Source organism: Oryctolagus cuniculus, chromosome 11 (genome assembly GCF_051225735.1).
Source record: "Oryctolagus cuniculus isolate XC-2025 breed Fujian yellow rabbit chromosome 11, ASM5122573v1, whole genome shotgun sequence".
NCBI classification, from domain to species: domain Eukaryota; kingdom Metazoa; phylum Chordata; class Mammalia; order Lagomorpha; family Leporidae; genus Oryctolagus; species Oryctolagus cuniculus.
The window spans coordinates 41,001,032-41,028,115 of NC_142877.1; the positions used below are offsets into that span (position 1 = coordinate 41,001,032).

General features: G+C 39.9%; 1 protein-coding gene across 4 annotated transcripts in view; it reads left to right on the forward strand.

Annotated features, from left to right (window-relative positions):
- Nucleotides 1–23,229, forward strand: part of MACROD2 (mono-ADP ribosylhydrolase 2) — a 2,169,899-nt gene extending 2,146,670 nt beyond the window's left edge. For 3 of the 4 annotated variants that reach the window (XM_051846213.3, XM_008256366.5, XM_051846215.3), the window contains 3 exons: nucleotides 8,826–8,903; nucleotides 12,039–12,107; nucleotides 19,878–23,229. In XM_051846213.3, the coding sequence (XP_051702173.2) occupies nucleotides 8,826–8,903; nucleotides 12,039–12,100 (140 nt within the window). In that variant the 3' untranslated portion in view covers nucleotides 12,101–12,107; nucleotides 19,878–23,229. The remainder of the gene's footprint in view (nucleotides 1–8,825; nucleotides 8,904–12,038; nucleotides 12,108–19,877) is intronic. The other variant, XM_051846214.3, reaches the window with a different exon arrangement.
- Nucleotides 23,230–27,084: the final 3,855 nt, after the last annotated feature.

Here is a 27,084-nt window from a genome sequence, read left to right on the forward strand (position 1 = left end):
TGTTTCAAAAATTTGGGAAAAAACCCAAGTTCAAGATTTAATAGCTATAATTTATGTAGGTCAGAATTGAGAAAATATGTCAGGACTGAGTCCACTTAAATTATTGGGTATAATAGTTATCTACCACTACAACTAATGCTACATGTCAAACCATATTCAGTCAGAGGGGTTTAGAATAACACTCATCCATTCTTTTGTAGTTGGATCATCTATAACTAATATAGGCAGTGGGTGGAGTCCTGGTCTCATTCCACCTTGGACCAGCTGCTCCCTAAACAATTTCCTGGATGAAAGGCAGCAACATGAAAGGGAAAGCCTCACTTGTACAAATGTATTTAGAAGTTCCACTTAACCCATTCCTGATAATATCCCATTGATCGAAGCCAATGTCATGGCCAAGCCCAATCTCAAAGGAAACTGAAGTAGATGCCTACAAAGGCAGCAGCTAAAAGGTGAACATTTCTGATTATCTGATGTGTTATATTAATAGCAAAATTAGAACGTGATTATCCCGAAACTTGTCAAGATGGTTCATGAATGTTTGCGTTAGGCCAACACCACTTTAATTTGATACAGGTGAATCTCAGCATGCCCCACTCTGTACCTGTCACGTCACCTATGAGAAAGAATTATTTGTAATTCTACTTGTTATTTGGGGCTTGCTGTCAATACAAATATCAAAAGAAAAGTTTGGCAGCTCCTCCGACATTATGTATTTTAAAATCTGGTTAACTGCATTCTGTATGCATCTCAGTATCTTTTCTTCTATGGTGAAAACTGCTTCACTTATTACTTTTTATGTAATGCCACTGACCTACAAAAGGTTGCTATAATCAAGGCTTTGAAGAGTACAGTTGCGGTTGGTAATTGAAAATGAAAATGGTACTGAATGTCCCAGACTCTTCCTATTTCAGCGTCTTTTATCTCCTGCTAGGCGCCCAGAAATGTACCTCCTGTTTGTGTTCCAAGCAGCAGCAATCAAAGTGGAGAAAAGAATAGGCAAACTGGAATAAATATTCTGCGGAGGAAATTTTTATTTTGATCAGATTCTATTGCCTCTATGAAATGGATTCATTTCTCTGGAACGTTCTAGTCCGTTGCCCTGCAGGATAGAAGCCATTAGGATATCAGTTCCACATGCAGGCCAGAGTGATGAATGTCTGTTGTTCTTTCTAAATATTCAGCAAACACTCATGCAAACATGTGCTTGCATATACACGTGTAAGCATGCAAATTCATGCAGGCATGCCGTTGCACACATAATCAGTCATATGTTCATATATGTCACATGTACACATAAACATACATGAGCTCATCATGTACACTCATGATATTAAATAAATAGATAACATCCATCATACTTACCTTTAGAGTTGTTGAAAGCAGATTTCACAGTGCTTCCTCCTGTTCCAAGAATGTAGTGCTATGTGGAGGTACAACTTTAATTTCTGTTTCTCTCTCAGAGATTTTTGAACCTGTCATTGCATCTCAAAATAACCTAAGCCAGTAAAGTGGTCCAACATGAGACTTCTCACACATTCCATTGTAAAATATTGGGGTTCAAAGGACAACCATAGGGCAAACAATGCTCACCATTTCCTGATTTGGCTTTTCAGCAAGCTTTATTCACCTTTTTTCCTTCCTCTCTTATCCAGCCCTTTTTTAAAAAAAATTCATTCATTTATTTGAAAGTCAGAGTTACAGAGTGAGAGAAGGAGAGACAGAGAGGGAGAGCTCTTCCATCTTCTGGTTCATTCCCCAGATAGCTGCAGCAGCCAACTATCTCAAGGTGAAACCAGGATCCAAGAGCTTCATCCAGGACTCTCATGTGGGTGGCAGGGATCCAACCACTTGGACCACCTTTCACTGCTTTCCCTAGGCCTTTAGCAGGGAGCTGATTGGAAGTAGAGTAGCAGGAACTTGAACCAGCGCCCCTAGGGAACACTGGCATTGCAGGCAGTAGCTTTACCTGCTATACCACAACACTGGCCCCTTGTATCCAGCTCGTAAAAGTGGTTTGCATCCCCCTTCATTCTCACTGAGCATTACTTAGTAGATGAGCATGATGCCTATTAGAAAATTATCCACGATGCTGGAGGAGCTTTTCCGTATCAATGTCATCATGGCTAATTCCATTGACAGTGATAACTTTGAAAGTGATTACCTCAAAGAATCAGCTGCAGGTACCTGTACATCCCATCACAAACAAGGGCCCTAGGAACAAAGTCAAAATAGTGGCGGTTTAGTAGAGTTAGGTCTATTAATTTTCCTTCCAAAGTAATCACTTCTTCTAAAAATAACAGTAATATTATGTTTTTAATTAGTTATGATAGTGTATCAGAAGACTCAGACAAGGAGTCAGAACATTTTATAATCGTTTTTAAGTTCAGCCTTGCCTCGGGGACCCTTCAGGGTACCCCACAGTAAACCTGTGTACCTCTTCCTTAGTGGGCCAAGACCTCCAAGGTTTTCTTTCCTTCCCCAGAAACCTTTTATTTAAGGAATACAAACTGCATGCATCTTATAAACACAACTTCAGGAATATAGTGATTCTTCCCACCATAACCACCTTTCCACCCTCCTCCTTCCCTCCCCTCCTCCCTCTCCTATTCCTATTCTTATTTTTTATTGAGATCTATTTTCAATTAACTTTATACACATACAATTACCTCTATACTAAGTAAAGAGTTCAACAAATTGCATGGAAAAAAAAAACTCCTCAGCAGTTGAGACAAGGGCTGTACAAAGTCAGTGTTAATTTCACTTCTCTATATTACCTTTTAGGTGCTCTATTAGGTATCATGGTTCAGGAAGAACATATGGTATTTGTACTTTTGAGACTGGCTTATTTCACTAAGTATGATGTTTTCCAGTTTCATCCATTTTGTTGCAAATGACAGGATTTCATTTTTTTTTACCACTGTGTAGTATTCCATGATGTATATATCCCATAATTTCTTTATCCAGTCTTCAGTTGACAGGCAGGCACTTGTGTTGATTCCATATCTCAGCTATTGTAAATTGAGCTGCAATAAACATGGGGGTACAGGTAACTCTTTCATATGCTGATTTCATTTCCTTTGGGTAGATTCCCAGAAGTGGGATGGCTAGGGGTCTATATTCAGATTTTTAAGATATCTCCATACTGTCTCCCACAGTGGCTGTACCAGTTTAAATTCTCACCAGCAGTGCATTAGGGTACCTTTTTCCCCACATCCTCACCAGCATTTGTTGTTTGTTGATTACTGTACAAAAGTTTTTCTAACTGGTTGAGGTGAAACCTTGTAGTTTTGATTTGCATTTCTCTGACAGCTACTGATCATAAGCATTTTTTCATGTGTGTGTAGGCTATTTGGATTTTCTCTTTTGAAAAAATTCCTGTTTAAGTCATTTGCCTGTTTCTTAACTGAGTTGTTTTGTTGTTGAGTTTCTTGAGCTCTTCATAGAATTTGGATATTAATCCTTTATCAGTTGCATAGTTTGCAAATATTTTCTCTAATTCTGTCAGTTGCCTCTTCACTTTCCTGACTGTTTATTTTGCAGTGCATAAGCTTCTCAATTTGATGTAATTTCATTTATCAATTTTGGCTCTGATTTTCTGTGCCTCTGGGGTCTTTTCCAAGAACTCTTTTTGTATGCCAATGTCTTACAGGGTTTTCCCCAATGTTCTCTAATTTGATGGTGTTGGGTCATAGATTTGTCTTTAATTCATGTTGAGTGGATTTTTGTGTAAGGTGTAAGGTAGGAGTCTTGCTTCATACTTCTGCAATTGGAGATCCAGTATCCCAGCACCATTTGTTGAAGAGACTGTCTTTGCTCCAAAGATTGATTTTAGCTCCTTTGTCAAATGTAAGTTGGTTGTAGTTGCTTAGATTGATTTCTGGCATTTCTATCCTATTCCATCGGTCTATCCAACTGTTTTTATATCAGTACCAGGCTGTTTTGATCAAAATTGCCCTGTAGTATGTCTTGAAATCTGGTAATGTGATGCCTCCTGCTTTGTTTTTGTTGTATAAGATTGCTTTAGCTATTCAGAGACTCCTATGTTTCCATATGCATTTCAGCAGCACTTCTTTCTATATCCAAGAAGAATGCCCTTGGTATTCTGATTGTTACTGCATTGAATCTGTGAATTGCTTTCGGTAGTATGGACATTTTGTTTATATTGATTCTTCCAATCCATGAACACGAAGATTTTTCCATTTTTTGTGTCTATTTTTATTTCTTTCTTTAATGCTTTGTAATTCTCATCATAGAGATCTCTGACATCCTTGGTTATATTTACTCCAAGTTATTTAACTTTTTTGTAGCTATTGTGAATGAGATTGATCTTAGAAATCTTTCTCAGCCAAGGCATTGTCTGTGTATACAAAGGCTATTTATTTTTTTGTGTTGATTTTATATCCTGCCATTTTACCAAACCCTTCTATGAGTTTTAACAGTCTCTTCATGGAGTCTTTTGGACCCCCTATATACAGAATCATGTCATCTGCAAATAGGGATAATTTGACTTTCTCCTTCCTAATTTGTATTCCTTTGACTTCTTTTTCTTGCCTAATGGCTCTGGCTAAAACTTCCAGGACTATATTGAATAGCAATGTGAGAGAGAGCATCTTTTTCTGGTTCTGGATCTCAGAGGGAATGCTTCCCTCTTTTCCCCATTCAATAGGACACTGGCTGTGGGTTTGTCATAAATTGCCTTGATTGTATTGAGAAATGTTCCTTTTATACCCAACTTGCTTAAAGTTTTCAACATGAAAGGGTGTTGCATTTTATCAAATGCTTTCTCTGCATTTATCAAGATAATCATATGTTTGTTGTTCTCCAGTTTGTTAATGGAATGTACCACATTGATTGATTTGTGAATGTTGAACCATCCCTGTATATCAGGGATAAATCCAATTTGTTTTGGGTGAATGATCTTCCTGATGTGTTGTTGGATTGATTGGCTAGAAATTTGTTGAGAATTTTTGTGTCTGTATTCATCAGTGAAATTGGTCTGCAGTTCTCTTTTTCTGTTGTATCTTTTTCAGGTTTAGGAATTAAGGTGATGCTGGTTTCATAGAAAGAATTTGGGAGGATTCCCTCCCTTTCAATTGTTTTGAATGGCATCAGAAGAATTAGAGTTAGTTCTTCTTTAAATGTCTGGTAGAATTCAGCAGTGAAGGCATTAGGTCCTGGGCTTTTCTTTGCTGGTAGGGTCTTTACTACTGATTCAATTTCCATCTTGGTTATGGGTCTGTTTAGGTTTTCTATGTCTTCATGGCTCAACTTAGGTTGTATGTGTCCAGGAATTGACCCATTTCTTCTAGGTTTCCCAGCTTTTTGGCATACAGCTCTTTGTGGTAATTTGTGATGATTTGTTTTATTTCTGTGGTGTCTGTTGTTACATTTCCTTTTTCATCTCTAATTTATTGATTTGGGTCTTCTGTCTCTTTCTTTTGATTAGTTGAGTCAATGGTGTGTCAATTTTATTTATTTTTTCAAAAAACCAGCTCTTCATTTGCTGAGCTTTTGTATTTTTTTTGATTCAGTTTTGTTGATTTCTTCTCTAATTTTAATTATCTCTCTTCTCTGCTAGTTTTGGGTTTGGTTTGCTGTTGTTTTTCTAGATCCTTGAGATGTATTGATAGCTCATTTATTTGGTGCCTTTCCAATTTCTTGATGTAGGCAGCAGTTGCTATAAACTGTCCTCTTAACATTGCTTTTGCAGTATCTCGTAAGTTTTGATATGTTGCATTTTCATCTTCATTCATTTCCAGAATTTTTTTAATTTTTCTTTCTATTTCTTCAATGACTCACTGTTTTTCAAGAACATGTTGTTCAGTCTCCACATGTTTACATATATTCTAGAGATTCTTGAATTGTTGATTCCCAGCTTCATTCTATTGTGGTCAGAGAAGATGCATGGTATGATTTCGATTTATTTGAATTTCCTGAGACTTGTTCTATAGCCTAGCATGTGGTCTATCCTAGAGAAAGTTCCATGTGCTGCTGAGAAGAATGTGCACTTTGCATCTGTGGGTTGAAAAGTTCTGTAGGTTTCTGTTAGGTCCATATAGTGTTGATTAACTCTGCTATTTCCTTGTTGATTTTCAGTCTGGTTGATCTGTTTATTGCTGAACATGGAGTATTAAAGTCCCCCATTACTATTGTATTGGGGTAGATCTATATCTCCCTTTTGATCCATTAATGTTTCTATTAAATAGCTAGGTGCCCTGTAATTAGGTGCATATATATTTATTATAGTCACATCTTTTTGTTGAATGATCCTTTAATCATGACATGGTTCCCTTCTTTGCCTCCTTTAACAGTTTTTGTATTAAAATCTATTTTTTGTGATGTTAGGATGGCTATATCAGCTCTTTTTTGGTTTTTGTTAGCATAGAAAATCTTTTTCCATCCTTTCAGTTTCATTCTACATGAATCTTTTTTGTTGAGATGTGTTTCTTGTAGGCAGCAAATAGATAGGTTTTGTTTTTTTAACCCATGCAAGGTTTGCACTTCTCATCTACCCTCACTAGATGCCTGGAGGCTCTGTTGAAGTTGTTTTGTGAACAGAGTGTTAGGCTCACTATTTTGTGCCTTCTCAAGTTGGTGTTGCACTCATGACTGTTCTAGTACCTTAAAATATTTTTTGAAAATAATCTGTTCAGTGTTTCCATCTGTTCTTGGTAGAAACCCCTTTATCACTGTAATTTTAATTTGCATTTATTTCATTATCAACAAAATGAATCCTTTTTTCATGTGGTGGTAGCTCTTTTTTATTTCTTCTTTAATGAACGGCTCAAATCTTCTCAAACCCATTTTTCTATTGGGTTCTTGAGATTCATATTTGTAAAAACCTTTTATGTAGTAAAGATATTTTTAAACTTTTACCTGTGATGAATGGTGAAAATATTTTCCTTCAACTTTTAACTTTTCTTTTTCTATATTCCTTATGGCATTTTTTCTATCCAAACCTTTTTGCTTATAAAGTCAAACATTTCCATTTTTCCTTACTACTTCTATGTTTGAGGATTAGATAGAAAATTTTTCCTGCTGCCAGGCCTACAAAAAGCCATTAATGATTTCTTCTGTGATTGTGTGTTCAAAGAGTATGTTGATGAGCAGTTGAGAAATGGTATACCTTCCAGAACTGACAGAGTAAGTGTATGATATAGTGTTAATAAGTCATGCTGTGAGTTTCAAGTTTTGTTTTCCTTTGCCCAGCCTTGACTTCAGGAACTAATGGAAATAACTCATGGACATAGTGACTTTCATGATATCCTTAAAGAACTTGAGAAACCAGGAGTTATTTTTCCCTTGCTTGTGCTAGACTTTCCCTGGTTTCTCTCAAAGTCAATGTTAGTCTATAGTGGTGTTTCCCAGACACCCACATATTTACTTCACAGTTCCATCACGGAGCTTGTTGGCCTCTTCTCTTCGGTGATCTTAGGCTTAAAAACTCAAATCTAAAATGGCTGTTCATCTTTCCCCATTCTTCTTATGTTCTGCTTTCAAGTGCTGTCCTCCTTACTGTCTGTCCACCCAGAATCAGAGTTCTGTCATTTTTTAATTATAAACCATTTTTAAAGACTTCCATTTATTTATTCATTTGAAAGGCAGAGAGAGAAAAGAAAGACAGGAGGAGATACTCAATCCATGTCTCCCAGGACCCAAGTACATGAACCAGCACCAGTTGCCTCCCAAAGTGCGTATTAGCAGGAAGCCGGAATCAGGACCCGGAGCCAGGACTCAACCCTGGCACTGTGCTATGGGATGTTGTGGGTACCCCACAGGACATCTTAACCATTGCCCCAAATGCCTGCCTAGAATCATACTTCTCGATGGTCATCTTCAGTAAGTCATTAACAAGAGTACAAAGTATACCTCTGCTGTTCTCTTCCTACTGGAGCTTTTCCTTCCTGGCTTCATCCTCACCAAGAGACACACAAAGTTTAACACACTCTGGGCTCTATCAGTACTCATGTAATAAAAATGAATTTAATCTTCTGCTTTTAAAAAAAGTACAGACATGATTAAAAAAAAAAAAACCTTTTAAAATTAGGTGTTTTCTAGCACTTTACCTATGTCTGCGTTTGTATTTACAAATATTCTTGCTCTTCAAAATTGGAACATGTAATAGATATTTAAGAAGGAAGAGAGTATTATCCTTTGAAACATCTGGAAATTTTCTCACAATACATAAAATAATCCTGTTTCTACTACATCTAAACATGTTATACAACTTCAACAAAAGCAAATGGATAACACATCATTTGAAGCTATGGAAACAAAGAGCCACAGTGGAAATCAACTTAAAACTGACTTCTCAGCAACCCAAAATGGCAACACTTGAGATAGTCTCCCTGGGAGGCAATAAAGCCAATCGTTTGTGTTTAAACAATAAAAGAAGAAAAAAAAAAAACCCCTCACTGTCAAGAGAATACATCTTTCAGTTTTCAGGTGTGCCTAAGGCAAGATAGATTTTCTCTTTTTTTCTTCAAAGGTTAAACACACACAAACACACACACACATATACACACTTCCCTAAATTTAAATTGTAGGTTGTTCTGTTTTCCTTGTCATGGTACCAGATTTCTGGTTTGAGAGATTGCATATGTATGTGCATGATTATCTCCCAAATTAAAGAGAGTGTAGGAGTCAGCGTAGAGTACACAGGTAGCTCAGTCGAGTGTTTGCTCCTGTCTCCTTTCCTGCAGAAGCTGAATGGCAGGAGTCTGTTTAAATAGAAGAGGGTAGTGCAGGGGGACAGAGTGCTTGGCACTCGGGCTGTTGTCTGTTCTCGGTTAATCAGAGACGGTCTTCTTTCTGTCTTTCAGCTCCAGATGAGGACACACCAAGGGTGGCTGTGAAAAGTGAAACCTCCGGTGACACAGACAATGTGACAGGTCCTGAGGGTAAGGTTTTGAGGAAGCTGAGCCCAGGAAAACTGTGCACGAGGCCCTTGTCTGAGTGTCAGCTAGGATTAAAGGAGTTTTCTGTTCCAGGAATCAACATATTCAGTTAGAACAAGATACATTTCAAAAGCCGTATTCAAGGAGCCAATAGGAATGGCGGCCTCTTTTTATTTTAACTGATGCTAGATGTTTTAATAAACCGCGTGCTTCACTTTAAACATACTTTACTCTACTGACCCCACAGTGAGTCATTCCAAGTCTAAACTGAACTGAATTCTAGCTGGTGAACTTTGGAAATATCACTTACTTCTGCAAAAAGTTATTTCCCTACTGCAGTCCCCAATCCACTTAACATTCAGGGGAGCCCTAGCTTGAGTTTAGGCTAATGGCATTCTAGGGCCTGCATTACTTCACCTCGCCTTATTACATCTTATCCCTCTGCCAAAATGCCATGTCTTTGAAAGAATTTTAAAAATAAATTTACAAAAAGCTTTCATTATTCACATCTAATTTTGAAGGCATCTAAAGATTCCGAGCCTCAAAAATACTAATGTCCTCTTGTCCTGGAAAAGAATTCTAAGAACCCTTTGAAATACCATTACTTGCATTAGAAAAGCACCCATTTGAACACACATGATTTAATATTTTATTCCTCTGACTCATAGAGCTTAGGAAATCCAGAATTGGGCAGGTGACCAACGGTTTATATATCTTGTTATTTGGGTCATTTTCGCCAAAGAAGTAAATGTGTTCTGGGAGTTAATTATGACTTTGGGAAAACTCCAGCCAGTGGTGGAAATGACATGGTGGCCTCAACCAGAGTTTCTTACACGAGGTCTTTCTCCCTCCTCTAGGCTTCCCTTCACCTGGATTGCCTCCATGAATCATAAGTCCCACTGAACAAACTGATTTTCTACTCATGGACATGCATTACCTAGAGAATAATGTTTCTAAAACACCATCCGTTAAAACTGTTAGTCATGCTCACTTGAACTAAGTCAGCCTGATTGTGATGCTATAGACATAGTTAACTAGGTAATTAACAAAACATTCTGAGGAATATCAGGCCCATACAATGCTCCTTGAGTAAAAGAGAAATAGTGTGTAAAATACTAACTTTTAGTCTGTATTTTAGATTCACCATGCACAGGGAGGATTGTGGGTTCTCAGAAGTTTTGGCAGTAAAAAAAAAAAAAGCCTTATTTAACATAGTTTATCATTGCTTCTTTCAGAGTTATTTGATCATGGAATGCTTTTTATAGCAATGTTTATTAATAGACTTTGAAGCTACTGTCCCTTAGTTGAAAGAAGAAATAAAAAAGGAATATGTTTCCATATTTTATATCACACATTTCTTCTACGAGATGCGTGAACTTGAAATAATTTGTGTGAATGACTCTCTTTACATATACCAGGTCGGTTTACACATGGGGGTTTAGGGCCGGTGCCGTGGCTCACTTGTTTTAATCCTCCGCCTGTGGCGCCAGCATCCCATATGGGCACCAGGTTCTGGTCCCGGTTGCTCCTTTTCCAGTCCAGCTCTCTGCCATGGCCTGGGAGGGCAGTAGAGGGTGGCCCAGGTGCTTGGGCCCCTGCACCTGCATCAGAGACCAGGAGGAAGCACCTGGCTCCTGGCTTTGGATCAGCACAGCGCCAGCCGTGGTAGACATTTGGGGAAGGAGGGAAGACCTTTCTCTGTCTCTCTCTCACTGTCTATGACTCTACCTGTCAAATAAAAAAAAACATATGGGTGTTTAAGATCACATGTCATTAGGAACTCAAGTTAGGCTTCAGGTGAGAACAAGGAGATCTGCTCTTGAAACCTTCCTCATCAGGAGAGAGTTGGGTGGGATGCTAAACAATGTCATTCCCTCTTTCAAGGCTCTTTGGTGTGTGAAACAAACATCTGCCACTATTTTACTATAATCAAGCTTTCACGTTCACGAAAAACAGATTTAGATCGTTGGTTTTGTGCAAATAATTGAAACCACTCAAATGAGAATAAACAGAGGTTACTTATTCAGGGGTTACTGCAGTGCTGCTGTCAGCCATTATCCCTTGTGTTCGGCAGACTCAAAAATAGGGTAGGGAGTGGGAAACCTTTAGAGATAACAAAAGAAAAAAATGGAAGAATTTAGCATCCTATGATTGGAGGTTGTTGGCACAGGGGAAGCTGGAAAATACTAACCAGAAGAGGACCATCTTAGGTGATTGGACTGGGGAGCATATTTGGCTTTTCATGGTTGGTCCCCGGTAGAAACAACAATGGGGCAGCTGACAGTCACTGACCAAGTCCTGCCCATCCTGAGCCAATTCCTACAGAGGCTATGGCGTGCTTGCCCCAGCTGATTGCTAGAGGGCTTTTAAAGTCAGAGTTTGATTATTACACACGACGTGGCCATTGTCCATGGGTACATTCAGTCTCTCAGCTTATAATGTGGGCTTTGATGCTCTAAAAATATCAGTCTCATGAAACCTGCTGACCCTTGGACATTTCCAAAGTGACTGCTCTGCCTGCCCTGGGCTACTTCTGGAGAATAGCAGTAATTATGCCTCCTGCTATTATGCAAATGCTTGTGTAGAATACACACAGCCAAGTGAAAGCACACATCAGCTCATGGCTGTATAATCTGGTTAGAGGTTTCTGCTTTTCCATTTCATGGTATCTACTGCTGCTGCCCCACTGGCATGTTTTCAGGTCTGTTTTGAATTCTGAAATTGAAAACATGGCAAATGAAACAGATCTCTTGACGTTGCCATTTTGGAGGGACCTGCTTACTATTCTGCATGTTAATGACCTGTTTGGTTTTTTTGTCCCTCCCTTTATTTTCATAGATATCTGCTAAGGCCTTTGAATGTATCAAAGGATGGAAATAAATACATCCAGATTGTCCACCCAAAACTCTGATATAAAATGAAAACCCTGTTTCTGAATTCAGCGAAGAGAAAAAAATGCCCACCCAATACCCACCAGTAAAAATCCATAAAAATGATCCTCAAATCTTGAAGGAATGAAAACACACTGAGAGAAGACATAACTTAAAAAAAAAACAAAATCATAAGCCATTTTAATGTATTTACTATACATGGGTTTAATACATATTTAACCTTTTCTATTTTCTTTTCTGGTTACAGTTGAAATGAGTAGTCAGGTTGCCAGTGGTAATGACCCCACAGAGTGTCAGCCAGAAGATTAACTGACAGGTAAGATGCCCCTGTAGTGGAATTTTAAGTTGATTAACTGACCATAGGAATTGTTTGCAAAAGACAAATTGGATTTCCTTTGGTTTAACCATGTACCACAGCATGTCATGGGCTAAACTTGAAAAATCTTTAAACCAAATATATGAAAAAGGATTACTCACTCCCCCCCCCCAAAAAAAAAAAAAACTTGCCATCTTTTCTTCTTTATTATTCAAGAGGCAAAGAAAGAGAGGGATAGCGTGCACTCCCATCCACTGGTTCATTCCCCCAAATGCCTACAACAATTGCAACTAGGCTGGATTAAGCCAGGAGCCAGAAACTTAATCCAAGTCACCCATATGGATGACAGACACCCAACTACCTGAGCTATCATCCACTGCCTCCTGGGGTCTAAGTTAGTGGGAACTGGGAATCAGGAATCGAGCTGGGACTCAAACCCGAGTAGGCACAGTACCGCACAGGCATCCTGACCACTCTTTTAACTGCTAAGCCGGCTGCCTGCCCTGAAGCGTGCCATCTACAAGGGAAAAAGCCAAACCGCAGCATATTCAAATCATACAACACCATGGCTTTCTGCGCTTTGACAGCTAAAACATAATTTTTCCATCTGTCTCACCGCCTAGCCTCCTGGAGGGATCAAATTATTTCAACAACTCTAAGCTTATTCTGAAGCATTGCTTTTCCAGAAGTTACCTGCTGTGTTGTTCGGTGTATCTGGTTTTAAGTACAACACTAAATCTTTGCCCTGGAGAGTGTGTACAGCACAGGAGTATGTTTGGATAGAAACAAACCTTCCTTGGGTCCTGTCTTCTCCCCTACTACCTGCAGACCTATGCGTCTGCACAAAGGTTTACTGAGTTGAAGGAGCCTCTCGAAACTCCCCAGGATGATAAAAGTCTGAGCCAGACCAGGTTTAGGAGCTTTTCCAGACCAGCATTCGAAATCCCATCAGAGAGTGAAGGATATCTGGAATGATGAGTGGTCTGTAACCCTTTACTTTTCTGTGGGCTGTAAGCAAAATGAGAAGAAAGAAGTCAGCCTCACTCCTGTAACTGTTCCAATTCCTAGCCTAGAATATGTAGTTTAAAAAAATCCTAATGAATATATGCATTGTGGATCCTACAGTGTAAGGCACAAATGGTGTGTGGACACCACTGCAGAGCAGCACCTCTCGCAACCCCTGGGCCCTCTCTGTAGGTCCCTGCACTCTCCCAGGAGGCCACTGCACCAACATCATTGAGGTAAAGCAAAGGTTGAAAATGTGTGCATCTGCCCCTCCATGATGGTTTCAACATCACTTAAAACTAAATATAGGGGCCAGCGCTGCGGCTCACTAGGCTAATCCTCCACCTCGCGGCGCCGGCACACCGGGTTCTAGTCCCGGTCGGGGCGCCGGATTCTGTCCCGGTTGCCCCTCTTCCAGGCCAGCTCTCTGCTGTGGCCAGGGAGTGCAGTGGAGGATGGCCAAGTCCTTGAGCCCTGCACCCCATGGGAGACCAGGAGAAGCACCTGGCTCCTGCCATCGGATCAGCGTGGTGCTCCGGCCGCAGCGCGCCAGCCACGGCGGCCATTGGAGGGTGAAAGGAAAGACCTTTCTCTGTCTCTCTCTCTCACTGTCCACTCTGCCTGTCCAAAAATAAAAATAAAAATAAATAAATAAATACATAAATAAAAAACTAAATATAGGGCCATCTGTGTAATACACACATGACATGGGGCTGCTGAAAAAAAGAAGGCCAGGAGCTGGTATTTAGTCTGGCAGTGAAGGTGCTCATACCGCATATCAGAGTGCCTGGGTTAGATTCCCAGCTATGGTTCTTGATTACAACTTCTGTTAATGTGCACCTTTGGAAGCAAGGGTGATGTCTCAAGTGGTTGAGTCCCTTCATCATCCCATGTCCCCTGTGAGAGACCTGGATTGCATTCTCCAGCTCCTAGCTGGGCCATTGCAGGCATTTGGAGAGTGAACTAGCAGATGGGAGCTCTCACTGTCTGTCTGCCTCATAAATAAATAAAATTTTAAATGTGCTCGTACAAACATAATCTTATAAATACTTCTTCCTTTTTTAACATTGTTCATATATTTTAAATATCCTAAGCTGCAGAAACAGTAAAGATGATAGAGCTGAAATGTTTCCATTAAACGTGATAAATGAAGACTGACCCTGGACAATTTAAATGCAAGCCTTTTCCCCTTTTGTTGCCAAAAATCTATAGACGTCTTGTTTAGAATTTTTTTTCCTATAGATTCTCTCATTTTACTATGTGGTCCATATCCAGATAAAGTACCAGAAAAATATTTTTTCTTGATTAATGTCAAAATTGGTTAATGTCAAGAAATGTTAAAATATTCCTTGGCATAAGCCCATCCGTTAACCCAAATGAATAAGTTGTCAAAGCTTAAATTCCCCAAAATTAACTGAAGGAAACTGAATTCCAAGCAGGAAAAGTGCCTTGCTTAGTGACTAATAAATAGAATTGTAAATATTCCCAATTCAAAAATGTTTGATGATACCATACCACTCCCTAAACAACAGTGAGTTATCCCAGGGACAGCGTAACCTGTGGAGCTTCAGCGGTCTCACAGGAGTTTGCAGAGATTATTTGACAATTCAATCAAAAGAATGAAGGTTTAGTTCTGTGACTCATACTCAAGGAAATTAAAGAAGTAATGTGAAGTGGTATTAGAATTATAGAGTTCAAAGAGATAATATAAGAACATTGAAAGCTATGCAACTGATAACTGGAAAAACTTAGGGATACCATAAATGACAATAGTAGGGCATGTGATTACAGGACAGAATAAGATTTGGTAAGTGCAAGAGTATTTTCTTTCTTTTTTTTTAAATTTATTTGACAGGGTTATAGACAGTGAGAGAGAGAGACAGAAAGTTCTTCCTTCCGTTGGTTCACCCCCAAGATGGCTGCCACGGCCGGCGCTGCACCGATCCAAAGCCAGGAGCCAGGTGCTTCTTCCTGGTCTCTGATGTGGGTGCAGGGGCCCAAGCACTTAGGCCATCCTCCACTGCCCTCCCGGGCCACAGCAGAGAGCTGGACTGCAAGAGGAGCAGCCGGGACTAGAACCCGGCGCCCATATGAGTTGTTGGCACCGCAGGTGGAGGATTAGCCAAGTGAGCCACAGCGCCGGCCCCCAAAAGTATTTTCAACAAGTATTTGGTGGTGGTAAAGATAGCTATAATCTGAACCATGGGGTCAGAACAAACATGACAGGCTGGACATGACTTCTGGGTTGAACTTCAAGAGATGGAATAAGTTCCAAGTTTGTACTCACATATGTTTCATCCGAGAATCCAGACACCTTGTAAAAAGCTCATGCTGTTTAACATAGAATGAGGGAGACCATGTGGAAAGATGTCCCAGAAACTGAGAGGCCATTTCTAATGTTCTGGCCCCAGCAGATAGTAACTGGAGCAGATGAAGTACCCATCTGAGTCCAGGCTGATTATAGAATCATGAGAAATAAATTATTGAAGTTTAAGGCACTAAATTTGGGGTTTCAGATTATGATACAGAGATAGGCTCTATGGCTAGGGACTTGGGTTTTAATGTCCACCTGGGACCCTGAGCCACTCAAGGTAAAGAGTTGGAACTGATACCTCTGCATAAGTAAGTCTGGGACTCTCAGCTCAAGAAATTAACAAGATTTGTGTCTGCTCAGGGCACTGCATGGAGAAACAAAGGGCTCCCTTGGTAAATAGAAACCACACATGCACCATGAGTTTCAAATACAAATTTATGCCATCCAAAGTTATGCAGTAATACACAAAGATACACTAAGAAATAAACTGATACACAAAGACAACTGGAAAAAAATCACTAAATGATTAAGTAGCAGTGTAAAATTCTCAGTATGAGTTCACAATCTGAAGACTTGCAAAACACATAAGGAAATGATGCATCCTGAATGAGAGTTGGTATATACACTTCAATGATGATTAGACTATGAGAACTTGAGAGGATAGAAAGCTTTGAAGACTTTCTGAAATAGCTGAATTTAAATAACAGGACAGATAAAAGCTGATATAAAAAAAATAAGAAAGGGTAGGTATTTGGCATTACAGTTAATATGCCTGCATCCTATATTAAAGTGACAGGGTTTGAATCCTGGCTCCACTCCCGATTCTAGTTTCTAGATTCTGGGAGTCAACAGGCAATGGTTCAAGAAGTTGGGTCCCTGCCCAAGTGGGAAAACTGAATTGAGTTCTCAGCTCCCAGCTTCAGGAAGGCCCACGCTCAGCTTTGCAGGCATTTAGGGAAGTGAACCAGTAGATGAGAACACTCTCCACCCACCCCTCCCCAACTCTCAAGTAAAAAAAATACAAAACAAAACATGAAAAGTACAAGAGTATGAAAAGTTAACAACCTGGCAACAACACATTAGAATGTAATAGTACAAAAAGCACATGAAAGGACACAAAGGATAGAAAGAGAATATCCAAGACATGTTTTGTTCAGTTAGAGCTCTAAAAGTGGATAATAGATCATCAATATTTGAAAGATAAAGGCTAAGAATTGATCAGAGTTTAAAAAAATTAATGAATTTTAAGTTAAAAGAAGTACAATAAGCCATAAAAGAACATACTTAAATACACACTGAAACACTGCAGAAAACCAATGACCAAGAAAAAAACATAAAGCAATCAGAGAGAGAGAACAGTTTTTCTATAAAGAAAGAAGCAATGCTCAAACAGCAGGCTTCTTGCCATCAAGAATTTAGGTCAGAAGACAGTGGAATAACACTAAGCCTTAAAACCTAGAGAAAATAATTACCAATATAAATTTCTCTACCAGCTTCACTATCATTTAAACAATTACATATATCATTTTCAGAAAAAAAATGTTTGTTGCTCACATACCCCCTTTTTAAAAACTACTTAAGGACGCACAACAATAAAAAGAAAATTGAACCCAGAAGGAGTAGGGTACATGGCTGACTGTTGAAAGCCAAAAAATGATAAAGGTGAATCAAAATAGACTGTGAAAATTATAATACAACAATTTCCCTGTGTGCAGGGGAGGATGTATTCCAAGACCCCCAGTGGATGCTTGAAGTGGTGGAGAGTACCAAACCCTGTATATACCCTGTTTTTTCCTATCTGTCCTTCAGTGTTACCACATAGTACCAGAATCAATCTGTCCATTTGTGTTTCATTCCTTGGTGCCTCCTTTGCATCACCATTTTTGTTCTTTGGGGCCATAACTAAGTGTGAAAAGGGTTATTTGAACATTACCACTGTAATACCAGTAGACCCAGTAGGTAAAATGGCTACTACCTGACTGATGGACAGATAGCATACACAGCATTGATAAAGTGGACAAATCTAAGATTTCCATCCCAGGCAGGATGGAAAGGATGGCCGAGATTTCATCATGCTGCTCAGAGTGGCATGTAATTTAAAACATTTGACTTATTTCTGGAACTTTCTACATAATACTGGTCATTGAAACCATGGAAAACAAAACTGTGGATAAAAAAAAGACTATTCTAATAATTAATTGGCATATGTTTAAAAAAGACTAAAGCAAAATTACTGTTTATGTACATTTTATAGTACACAAAATAATATTATATACTCCCCATTATACTGTGTGTATATGTATTCGTCAATATATATGACTGTGAAAGTATAAAAACATGCAAGTTGCTGACATACATAGATGTCAGGATTTTGGTTAATACTGGAAAGAGAGAAATAGTTTTAAATGATGTATAACATTAAATATTACAAGGAAATTTAAAAATAATAATGTGTCTGGATAGGTTTGTCTGTACTTTTCTTCATGTTGGAAATTTTCATTATTAAAATTCAAAAATATGATTGTGTGCATATATATGAAAGAGCTAGACACCACAAGGAGATACTCTGTAATACTAACTACAGAAGCTATTGTCAGTGAAAGGAATTTGCAGGATTATTGCTTCTACTTTGAATACTTTCAATAGTGTCTCCAATAAGCATGATATTGCTTGTATGTATGCTCACACACCCTAAAGATTGTCTTCTATAAGATTCATAGTCTTTAGAAAAGAAAGCTCAGTGATCATCTCCTCCAATTCTCCTTGTAAGGTGATTGATCTGGCATCTTGAGCGACTTATTGACCTGCCTGCATTCACATTCACCGTTAGAGCAAGCACTTTCTGAGTCCAGGGCACTCTTCCACTTTGCCAATACCCAATAGATATTTCATTCTAGGTTTTGGAACACTAATGTCTGTTTCTACTGCATTCCCACATCTCCCCAGCCTAGTATGCTTTATAATACAAAGGGCATCCTTTTCTTCTCACAGCAAAGATAAAGGAACTTGGACTATCTTTGCCCTCCATTCCTGTTATAGTAGATTCCCTCCCTATTGGAACCAAAGAAAGTAGCTATTAATTAGGATCAAGCAGCTGTTAAAATGTATTTATAATCTGCAACTTACGCCACTGTTCCCTCAAAAGGCAAGGTGCACCTGGTTGGTGCCCACTGAACTATACAGGTTTAATTTGATTTGGATTGATGTCACTGAAAACCAGGGATTGCATACACAAAATACAGACCCACAACCCGCATTAGTACTGAATTACAAAGTTAACATCCACTGTTACAGGAGATGGGGAGCACCTGAACTTCCACATGTGACTGGGACAATACGAATGACACAACCACATTAGAAAACAGTTGGTTTGTTATAAAGTAAAGCATATAGCTACCCTACAACTCAAAAATTCCATGCTCAATTTTTTGCCTTGGAGAAATTAAAACTAATACCCACAAAAACTTTGGACAAGAGTATTCATACCATTATAACTCACAAAAGCCCCAAACTTGACACAAGCCAAATGTGTCAGAAAATAATGGATCCATGCTTACAGTCTGTGCATGTCCCTTGATTGCATCTCAATTTTTCTCTCCCCCGCTTTTTTAAAAAGATTTATTTTATTTATTTGAAAGGCAGAGTTACAGAGAGAGGGGGAAAGTTATAGAGAGTTATCCCATCAGCTGATTCACTCCCCAAAGGCCTCCATGGCTGGGGCAGGGCCAGGCTGAAGCCAGGAGCCTGGAACTTCATCCAGATCTCCCACGGGGATGCAGGGGCCCAAGCAGTTGGACTGTCCTCCTCTGCTCTCCCAGGCATGTTAACAGGGAGCTGGATTAGATGTGGAGCAGCTGGGACTCAAACCAGCGCCCATATGGGATGGCAGCCGCTTTACCAGCTACGCAACCACACTGGCCGTGCATCTTAATAAGTACAGAACATAGGGTCTTCTAGGGTGCAGTACTGGCCCAGATTGCCCTCATGAGCAGAGAACACAGCAGATATTTAGCAAGCAAACAAACAAAAAAGGTCCCAAGGTGTGGCATACTCATCAATGGCTTTTGCAGATTGACACTGTCTAAATTGTTATTTACAATGTACATGCTGTTCCCTGGGAACCGGAGTGTGTGCATGGACCCCCAAAGGGAGTACACATCAATTCAAGATTAGTTTTTTCAGAGAACACTTTGAAGAATTGAGTTAATCTTCCCCATCAGCCGAAGCAGGCACTCAAATTGGCAGACATTTATTAGCAGTGACTTACCTGCTCTTGGAAGACACGACGTGCCAGCAATTACAGCTCAGCTATCCAAAGCTCTCTGGTTCTCCAGTAAGAGTTTCCTAGGTGGGAAACATTGAAATGGCTGTGTTATAAAGATCTTCCTTGCTAAGCTTAGGAAAACGCCTGATTCTTCACCTAACAGGTGGCTTCTCTTTGTCTTCGGCAGGGGCACAAGAGGAAGCAAAGGAACAATGAAATGAAACTAAATGAGTGTGTTCAGCTCTGCAAGGCCTCTCCTGGTTCTGCAGGACTTCAGGAAGACTGGTGGCATACGCTGAGGAGGAGGGTGGGTGGGGGTGGGGTGGGGAAGGCAAGTCCCATGAAAGATTGGGGAATCCTTTGCTCTAATTTCTCCAGCTGCATTTTGTTCTGTTTACCTGCAGAAAAAGAAAGGGGAACAAAACGTTTTCTTTAATTTAGTGGGAGGCCTCTTGTTAATGCATCTTTCAGGCTCTATCCTTGTCATTTCTGTGTTTCGCTCACAACTTTGCCTCCACAGTCACGGTGGCGTGGATTAACACTAGTGTGCGTGTCCTGGCCCCTGTCCGCTCTCTCAGTTATTTCACAAAGCTGGTTGTACAGTGGTTTCTTCAGAGAAAGAGAAGGAAGACGACTGTTTGATAAGCTGCGGGCTAACTTTCAGGCATCAGCAAATGCAACGTGAGCACAATCCACAGACAGTGAAGGCTGCGGAAGAAATGGGCCAAATCCTCAGAAACCACTTGAAGAGTTCTCTACAAGGGGTTGAAAATACTTTAATCAGGGATTCCCAAGATCTGGTGTGTTTCAGGCAGTCAGTGAGGAATAAGGGAGCAGGGTCTAAAGCAGAGCAGAATGCAAGGCACAATGTGGAGGCGGGCCCTGGCTCTCAGAGATCCTTCCTCCCTAGCTGGGACAGCAGGTGCACTCTACTTGGACGCTGACTTCGAGTGGAGTTTCCTTGGTTCATGAGGTCGTCACCGCAGTCTTCACGCAGAGCCCCCCAGTGAGACATTAAGTCTTCACTCTACAACCGTAGGGGATGTCACATGGATAGGTGCTGTCGTTACCTGCTAAGAAAAGGGGCTGTTGTTGTTAGGACCCAAGCAGATGCCTAAGAATATTAAAAGATCCACTTGAATGTCTCTTGATATTTATGCTTTTCATGGAAGGACAACCCACCTTGACCCAAGGTCTTAGGGTCCACAAGGTTTCTCGTTTGAAATGAGAGGCAGTCAGAGCTGTAGCCAGCAGTATTTGCCTTGTGGTCTGCATTTAACTGGTCTGATTTGCTCACGCAAAGTCCAAGGCTGACTTAGTGGCTAGCTCCCTCACCCAGAAAACCAATGAGTGTGTCCTTTAAGGAAAACAGAAGTACTAACAACCCCAGATGTCACTGGTATGGTGGGCAAAGAGTTCCTGGGGCCAGATGTCATTATAGATGTCTGTCCCACAGCCACCCGTGGTAAAGATGGCTGCTCCCCAGTCTCCTTTGGGTCCCAAGGCCATCCCTTTGTTTTCCATGGAAACTGATCATCATTTTGTTGCACATTGTCTTAAAATCATCCATTATTTATATTATTTTTAATGGAGGAAATTAGCATATCAAATTGGGTATTTCAAACATATAAGTACATTCTACTTTCTAAATATCCTATAAAATTCTTCAAGTTTTCCCTTTGCTCTGTGGAAAATTCACTTTTATCTTTTATGATTGTCATTTTAGCCTTTCTGAATTTTTTGCCCCATTGGAATGGCTCATTTTGTATGTTGGGATAGCCGCAAGTTATAATTCACCACAGGTAGCATGTTTTAACATCCCTTATTTTTTATTTTTTTTGAGCTGCTCATCAACATAGCAGCAGTGATATTTAAGTGACCTCATGATTCTGGAGTCTGGCCTTTCTCCTTCTCCCCCTCATCATTCTACAGTTTGATATAGAAGTACATACATCCTTGACTGCCATTAGACATTACCTCCTAGAAAAGCTAGGAAGAGGCTGATGTTAAATAATCCCTGAAATAATGCCATCCAAATACTGATCGCGTCTATATTTCATGCCATCTTTATAACTCAGTTGAAAGTTGCCATCATTCTTGTGAAGTACTTGACAAGCGCAATCTGCTAGGAGCTCATTTTCCTATGACTCCTAAATGTTAGTGCCACTCAGCCTCAGTAATGAGTTACAGTGGAAAACACAGGCAGATAAGATGGACAGAGGTTGTCTAATGGACAAAGATGAAAGAGACCTAACGTCCCTGCTAGGAACCGCAGGGATGGGAATTGTTCCCGCCCTGACCTCCTACTTATCATTGACAGCCACTTTATTCATTCATCTTACATGTGGGTGGCTTAGGAATGGGAGAAGGGCATTCTTTGCCTGAAAACTGAAGAGAAAGGAAAGTGAGTTTTGTATCCAGAAAACTAAGGATGAGGAATAAATATCATCAGCCCCATGCCGGAATTTATTTAAACTTCAATTAGTGAATACAATGCATTTTTCAATTTTTTTCCTTCTTTATGCTTTTTGAACTCTATTTGGCTCTATGATTTTAGGCTTTTAAACAAGGAGTAAAAATTTACATTTCAGTAGTGAAAAATTAAAAATCTAGTTATTGGCCAGATTGAAGACACCTGAAGAGAGGAAACTTGTACTCACTGGCACTGTCATTGCACAGGCCACATAATGGAATAAATTTGAAAAGCTGATTGAGTCTCCCCGACATGAATTATGGGTGTAAGTTTCCAACCACACTTCTACCACACTGTGTGGTGGAAAGGGTTACAGGAAGGAGGGAAGAAAATTGTTCTGCATTAGTCATGTTTGCATACAGAGGATCGAAGTAGGTCTTCAACATAATAGTTCTAATTAAAAAGGTACTCACTAAAGGAGAGACAAAGGGGCTTTTCCTCTAGCTGGTAACTATTCAGATGATGGACAAGTCTTCTTTCATAAAAGCTTACAAAGGAGGCATCTGAAACACTGTCTGTGATACTGGGTCACATATTAATCACCGTAGCTAATTGTAAATCTTTCTATGAAACGCTGAAAAGCCTCTTTGTGAATTAATACAGTTCTGCTTGATGCACTCGATTTGAAAAGACATTTCTCTGTATGTGGTGCATGTCAGCTTTGCTTTGAAAAATAACAAAGTTAGCAGAATACGTTCAATATATTTTCTTGGGGAATTGGGTTTTTATCATATGACTCATGGAGGATTTGCCTTACCCTGACATTTGTGATATAAAGGAAAACCAGAAAAAAAAAAGTAATTTTCTTGATCAAGATATGTTTTTACTTAATACAAATAAATGTAGTCTGTTGCTTGCAAGGAAAAAAAGTCTTCTGATATCTGGTATAAACTGCTAAATAGGATAATATGTGCCTCTTTTGTTGAACCAGCACTTAAATGCTGGACTGCTTCTAAATCTGTTTATTTCTTTTCATCTGTGCCATACACTAAGAAACTTAAACAGCTGTTGCCTTCATACTATATTTGTTAGAGCAGAGTACAAATAAAATTGTTTGAGAGGATAATGTGGAATTATTTGTGTTATGTGAAATTTATTCTTTAGCCGCAAGTGATTAATAACTTGAAAAGTTCATATAATACTGTTTGGGTTTAACTGTGTATGTTTAAAATTGTAATCATTGTAATTATGTGTGTTTAAAATTGCCCATGTAAATCAACCTTAAATTAATAGTGGTTGGTGCTAACACTGATTAGGGTTCTGGCCATGTGTGTCAACATTCAAGCTGTGAAATAGTTTAAAAAGTAGCAGAAGATGGTCCAAGTCCTTGTTGAGATTAAAGTCAGTAGTCCCAAGAGCATTGGTTCAATCTTTGGGGTCCATCATCCATTTATAGAATTCTTTCTGAACCACTTTTATAAACCAGGCAGTATAATGGCCATGGAGTCAGGTGGCCATGGTCCTGCTCAGTCTACTGCTGACAGAATTACAATAGAATTGCACATTTGCTAAAAGCTGGCAATGGGCCACCAAAAATCACTATGGGAAAAACTCAGTGTTCTTTTGGAAGTGGAAAAATGCATGTATTCCATCAAATTTAACTCCCTTTATCTCCTGCAGAAGAGGTGCTTCCACGGTTATTGTTCTAGAAGGCAATCAAGAAAGTCAACACCTATCATCAAAAAAGCCAGAGATATAATGTTGAAGGAGGATAGGTTGGGAGCATTTTTTCCAGTAGTAAAGCTAGTTTGATGAGGGAAAATTGTAGGCAGGATAGTCTCATGCTGCAATGGGCAACCTCAGCACAAATGCTTCAGAGTGACAGAAAAGATAATTTGACATGAATCTAGCACTTCTGGATACCATTTTTCATCTACACCCAATTTTTCATCTCTTTGCCTGTCATTCTTATGTTTCTCTCTCAACACTTCTGTCCCTTTCTTTGCCTTACATCGACCAAAGATGCCTCGAAACTTTTCTTGAGTGATAGCTCCTAGGGCTAAAAGGGATAATGATACCTATTTAAGTTCTTTGTGCCAGTACTATGGCCCAGTTGTGAGACTGAAAAACATAGCACCTCTGGTACTTGTTTTGGAAGATGGAAACAGTAATACATACCTGAACTCTCTTACAAATTTAGCATGGATACATGTCAACATATTAGACTGTGTCAACTAGGAAAGCACTAGGTAAATGATTGGCTTAAGATTCTTGCAGTTTGATACTGTAGGCAAATGGTCTTTTTTCCACCTCAGGCCTCTTTACCAAAAGAATCAATGGTGCTTACAATTAGGAAGTAAACAGGAAATCCAATTCTATCAAAGTTGATTTAAACTTTACCCATGAGGACCAGAGAAAATTATTTTTCAGAAATTTAGAGAATTAGTGCATTTGAAAAACACATACACACAGAACACTGACACTTGTTAAAGTCATCTCTGACAATAACTGTGATGAATATGAAGTTAAAGGAAGAGAAAGTGCAGCTCTCTGTCTCTTGGTATGCATGCAGGGAATGTAGCTGGAGATAATTTGCTTTTCTAGGGAAGACACACATTTGCTCACCCTACTTAAATTGGATGTGGCAATGTGACCTGCTTTGTCCAATGATCTGTGGGCAGCAATGACAGGCGTCACTTCGAGTAGAACCGTGAGAACTCACTCTTCTTTTCCCTTCTGCCGTGATCAGCACCATCCCAGACAGGCTGCTGTGTCAGCATAGACGGAGATTTGGGTTTCAAGCAACCCCCATTGAGAAGGTAACATGAGTGGGAAATAAAATTATGGTTTGAGATCTGGGGTCATTTGTTACTCTAGTGTAACCTAGCCTATACTTATTGATACATATGCCATCAACACATTTAAATAAAAAGTCCAAGGTCGGGCTTTTAGTCTAGTGGTTAAAGACTGGATTAGATGCCTGCATCCCATATTGGAGTACCTGGGTTCAAAACCCAGTTCCAGCTCCTGACTCCAGCTTCCTGCTAATGCACACTCTACGAGGTAGTTGTGATGGTACAAGTAATTGGATTCCTGCCACCCACCTGGGAGACCTGGTTGGAGTTCCTGGCTCCCAGCTTTGGCCTGAAACCAGCCCTAACAATTGCAGATATTTGGGGAGTTAACAAACGAATAGAATCAATCTCAATCTCTCTCTCTCTCTCTCTCTCTTCATCTCTCCCTCTCTCCCTCCTTCTCAAATAAATAAATGAAATTTTTAAAAATCCAAAATCAGGGGCCGATGCTGTGGCATAGTAAGTTAAGCCTCTGTCTGCAGCTCTGGTGTCCCATATGGGCTCTGGTTCGAGCCCCGGCTGCTCCACTTCCAATCCAGCTCTCTGCTATGGCCTGGGAAAGCAGCACAAGATGGCCCAAGTGCTTGGGCCCCTGCACCTATGTGGGAGACTTGGAAGAAGCTCCTGGCTTGGATCAGCCCAGTTCTGGAGAGTGAACCAGCTGATAGAAGACCTCCCTCTCTCTCTCCCTCTCTCTATCTGTAACTCTGCCTCTCATATACATAAATATTAAAAAAAATTTCAAAATCAATATGATCTGCTCACCCAACCTCATCTTCTATAATTTACAACTTGGTTTACAGTCCTGTCAGCATATTGACCTTCTGTCTATTCCTAGAACAGTCCAAGTTCTTTCTAGTCTCAAGGTCTTTGAACTTTAAAGGTCTTTATTCCCATGCCCACTAGACTGGTAGCTTGTCATCCTTAAGGTCTCAGCTGTCATGTCACCTCCTTGAGATGCTTTTCCTGACAACCCAATTTCACAGTAGATCCCCCTTCACAAATTGTGTTTGCCTATCTGACCTCATATTTGCCACTTCAGAACATTTATAATAATTTATACAGTTTGTTTATAGAACAGGAACAGAAATTTGTCAGTCACAACTCATATGCAAAATTAGGTAGCTCTTTTTCTAGCCCAATAGCTGTACTGACCTCATTCCCAAGATTCTATCCAGTTGATTAGAGAAGATTATAGAGAAAAAAACCTTAAATCTATCGAGTAAAGTTATTTCAGCCTTTTCCAGTGTAAACTTTTCATTCCGGGACAAAGATTTAATCAGATTTCAGGTTTAAATTCCTGACTGAGGCCATTCAAATTTTTGAGTGCTTAGATTAAAAGCCTTGGTTTCTAATCATTGTATTAGAAAACTATCAAGTAACCAATAAATATAAATATAAACACAACAGTTACTACAGTATTTAAAGAGTAATAGTTGAAGTGTTTTGTTAAGAAGGATATTAAGAATTAAATGACAGATTGCTGAAAAAGCAACAGAAAGAAGAACCTGCTACAGTCTGAATGTTATTGTCCCCTCCAGCTCCTAGGCTGGAACCCAATATCCAGTGTGACAGTATTAAGGGGAGTGGTCATAAAGCAGGAGGGCTCTGTTCCCATGCATCTGATTCGAGGTTGAAGGGAGTTGCCCATCCTATTCTGCTAGCAAGCCCTCAGAAGATACAGAATCTGCCGGTGCCTTGACATTGGCCTTGCCAGCCTCCAGAATGCTGAGCAATGATTTTCTGTTGTTTATAAATCACTCAATCTATGGTATTTTGTTGTAGCTGCACAAAACAGACTAAGATTAACAATACTAAAAATGGGAGGTGGGGCTGGCACTGTGGCATATCTGGTAAAGCCACCACCTGCATTGCCAGCATCCTATATGTGTTCCGGTTCAAGTCCTGGCTGTTCCACTTCCGAGCCACCTCTCTGCTATGGCCTGGGAAAGCACAGGAGATGACCCAAGTCCTTGGGCCCCTGCACCCACGTGGGAGACCTGGCAGAAGCTCTTGGCTCATGGCTTTGGATTGGCACAGCTCTGGCCATTGTGGCCAACTAGGGAGTGAACCAGTGGATGAAAGACCTCTCTCTCTCTACCTCTCCTTCTCCCTCTGGGTAACTC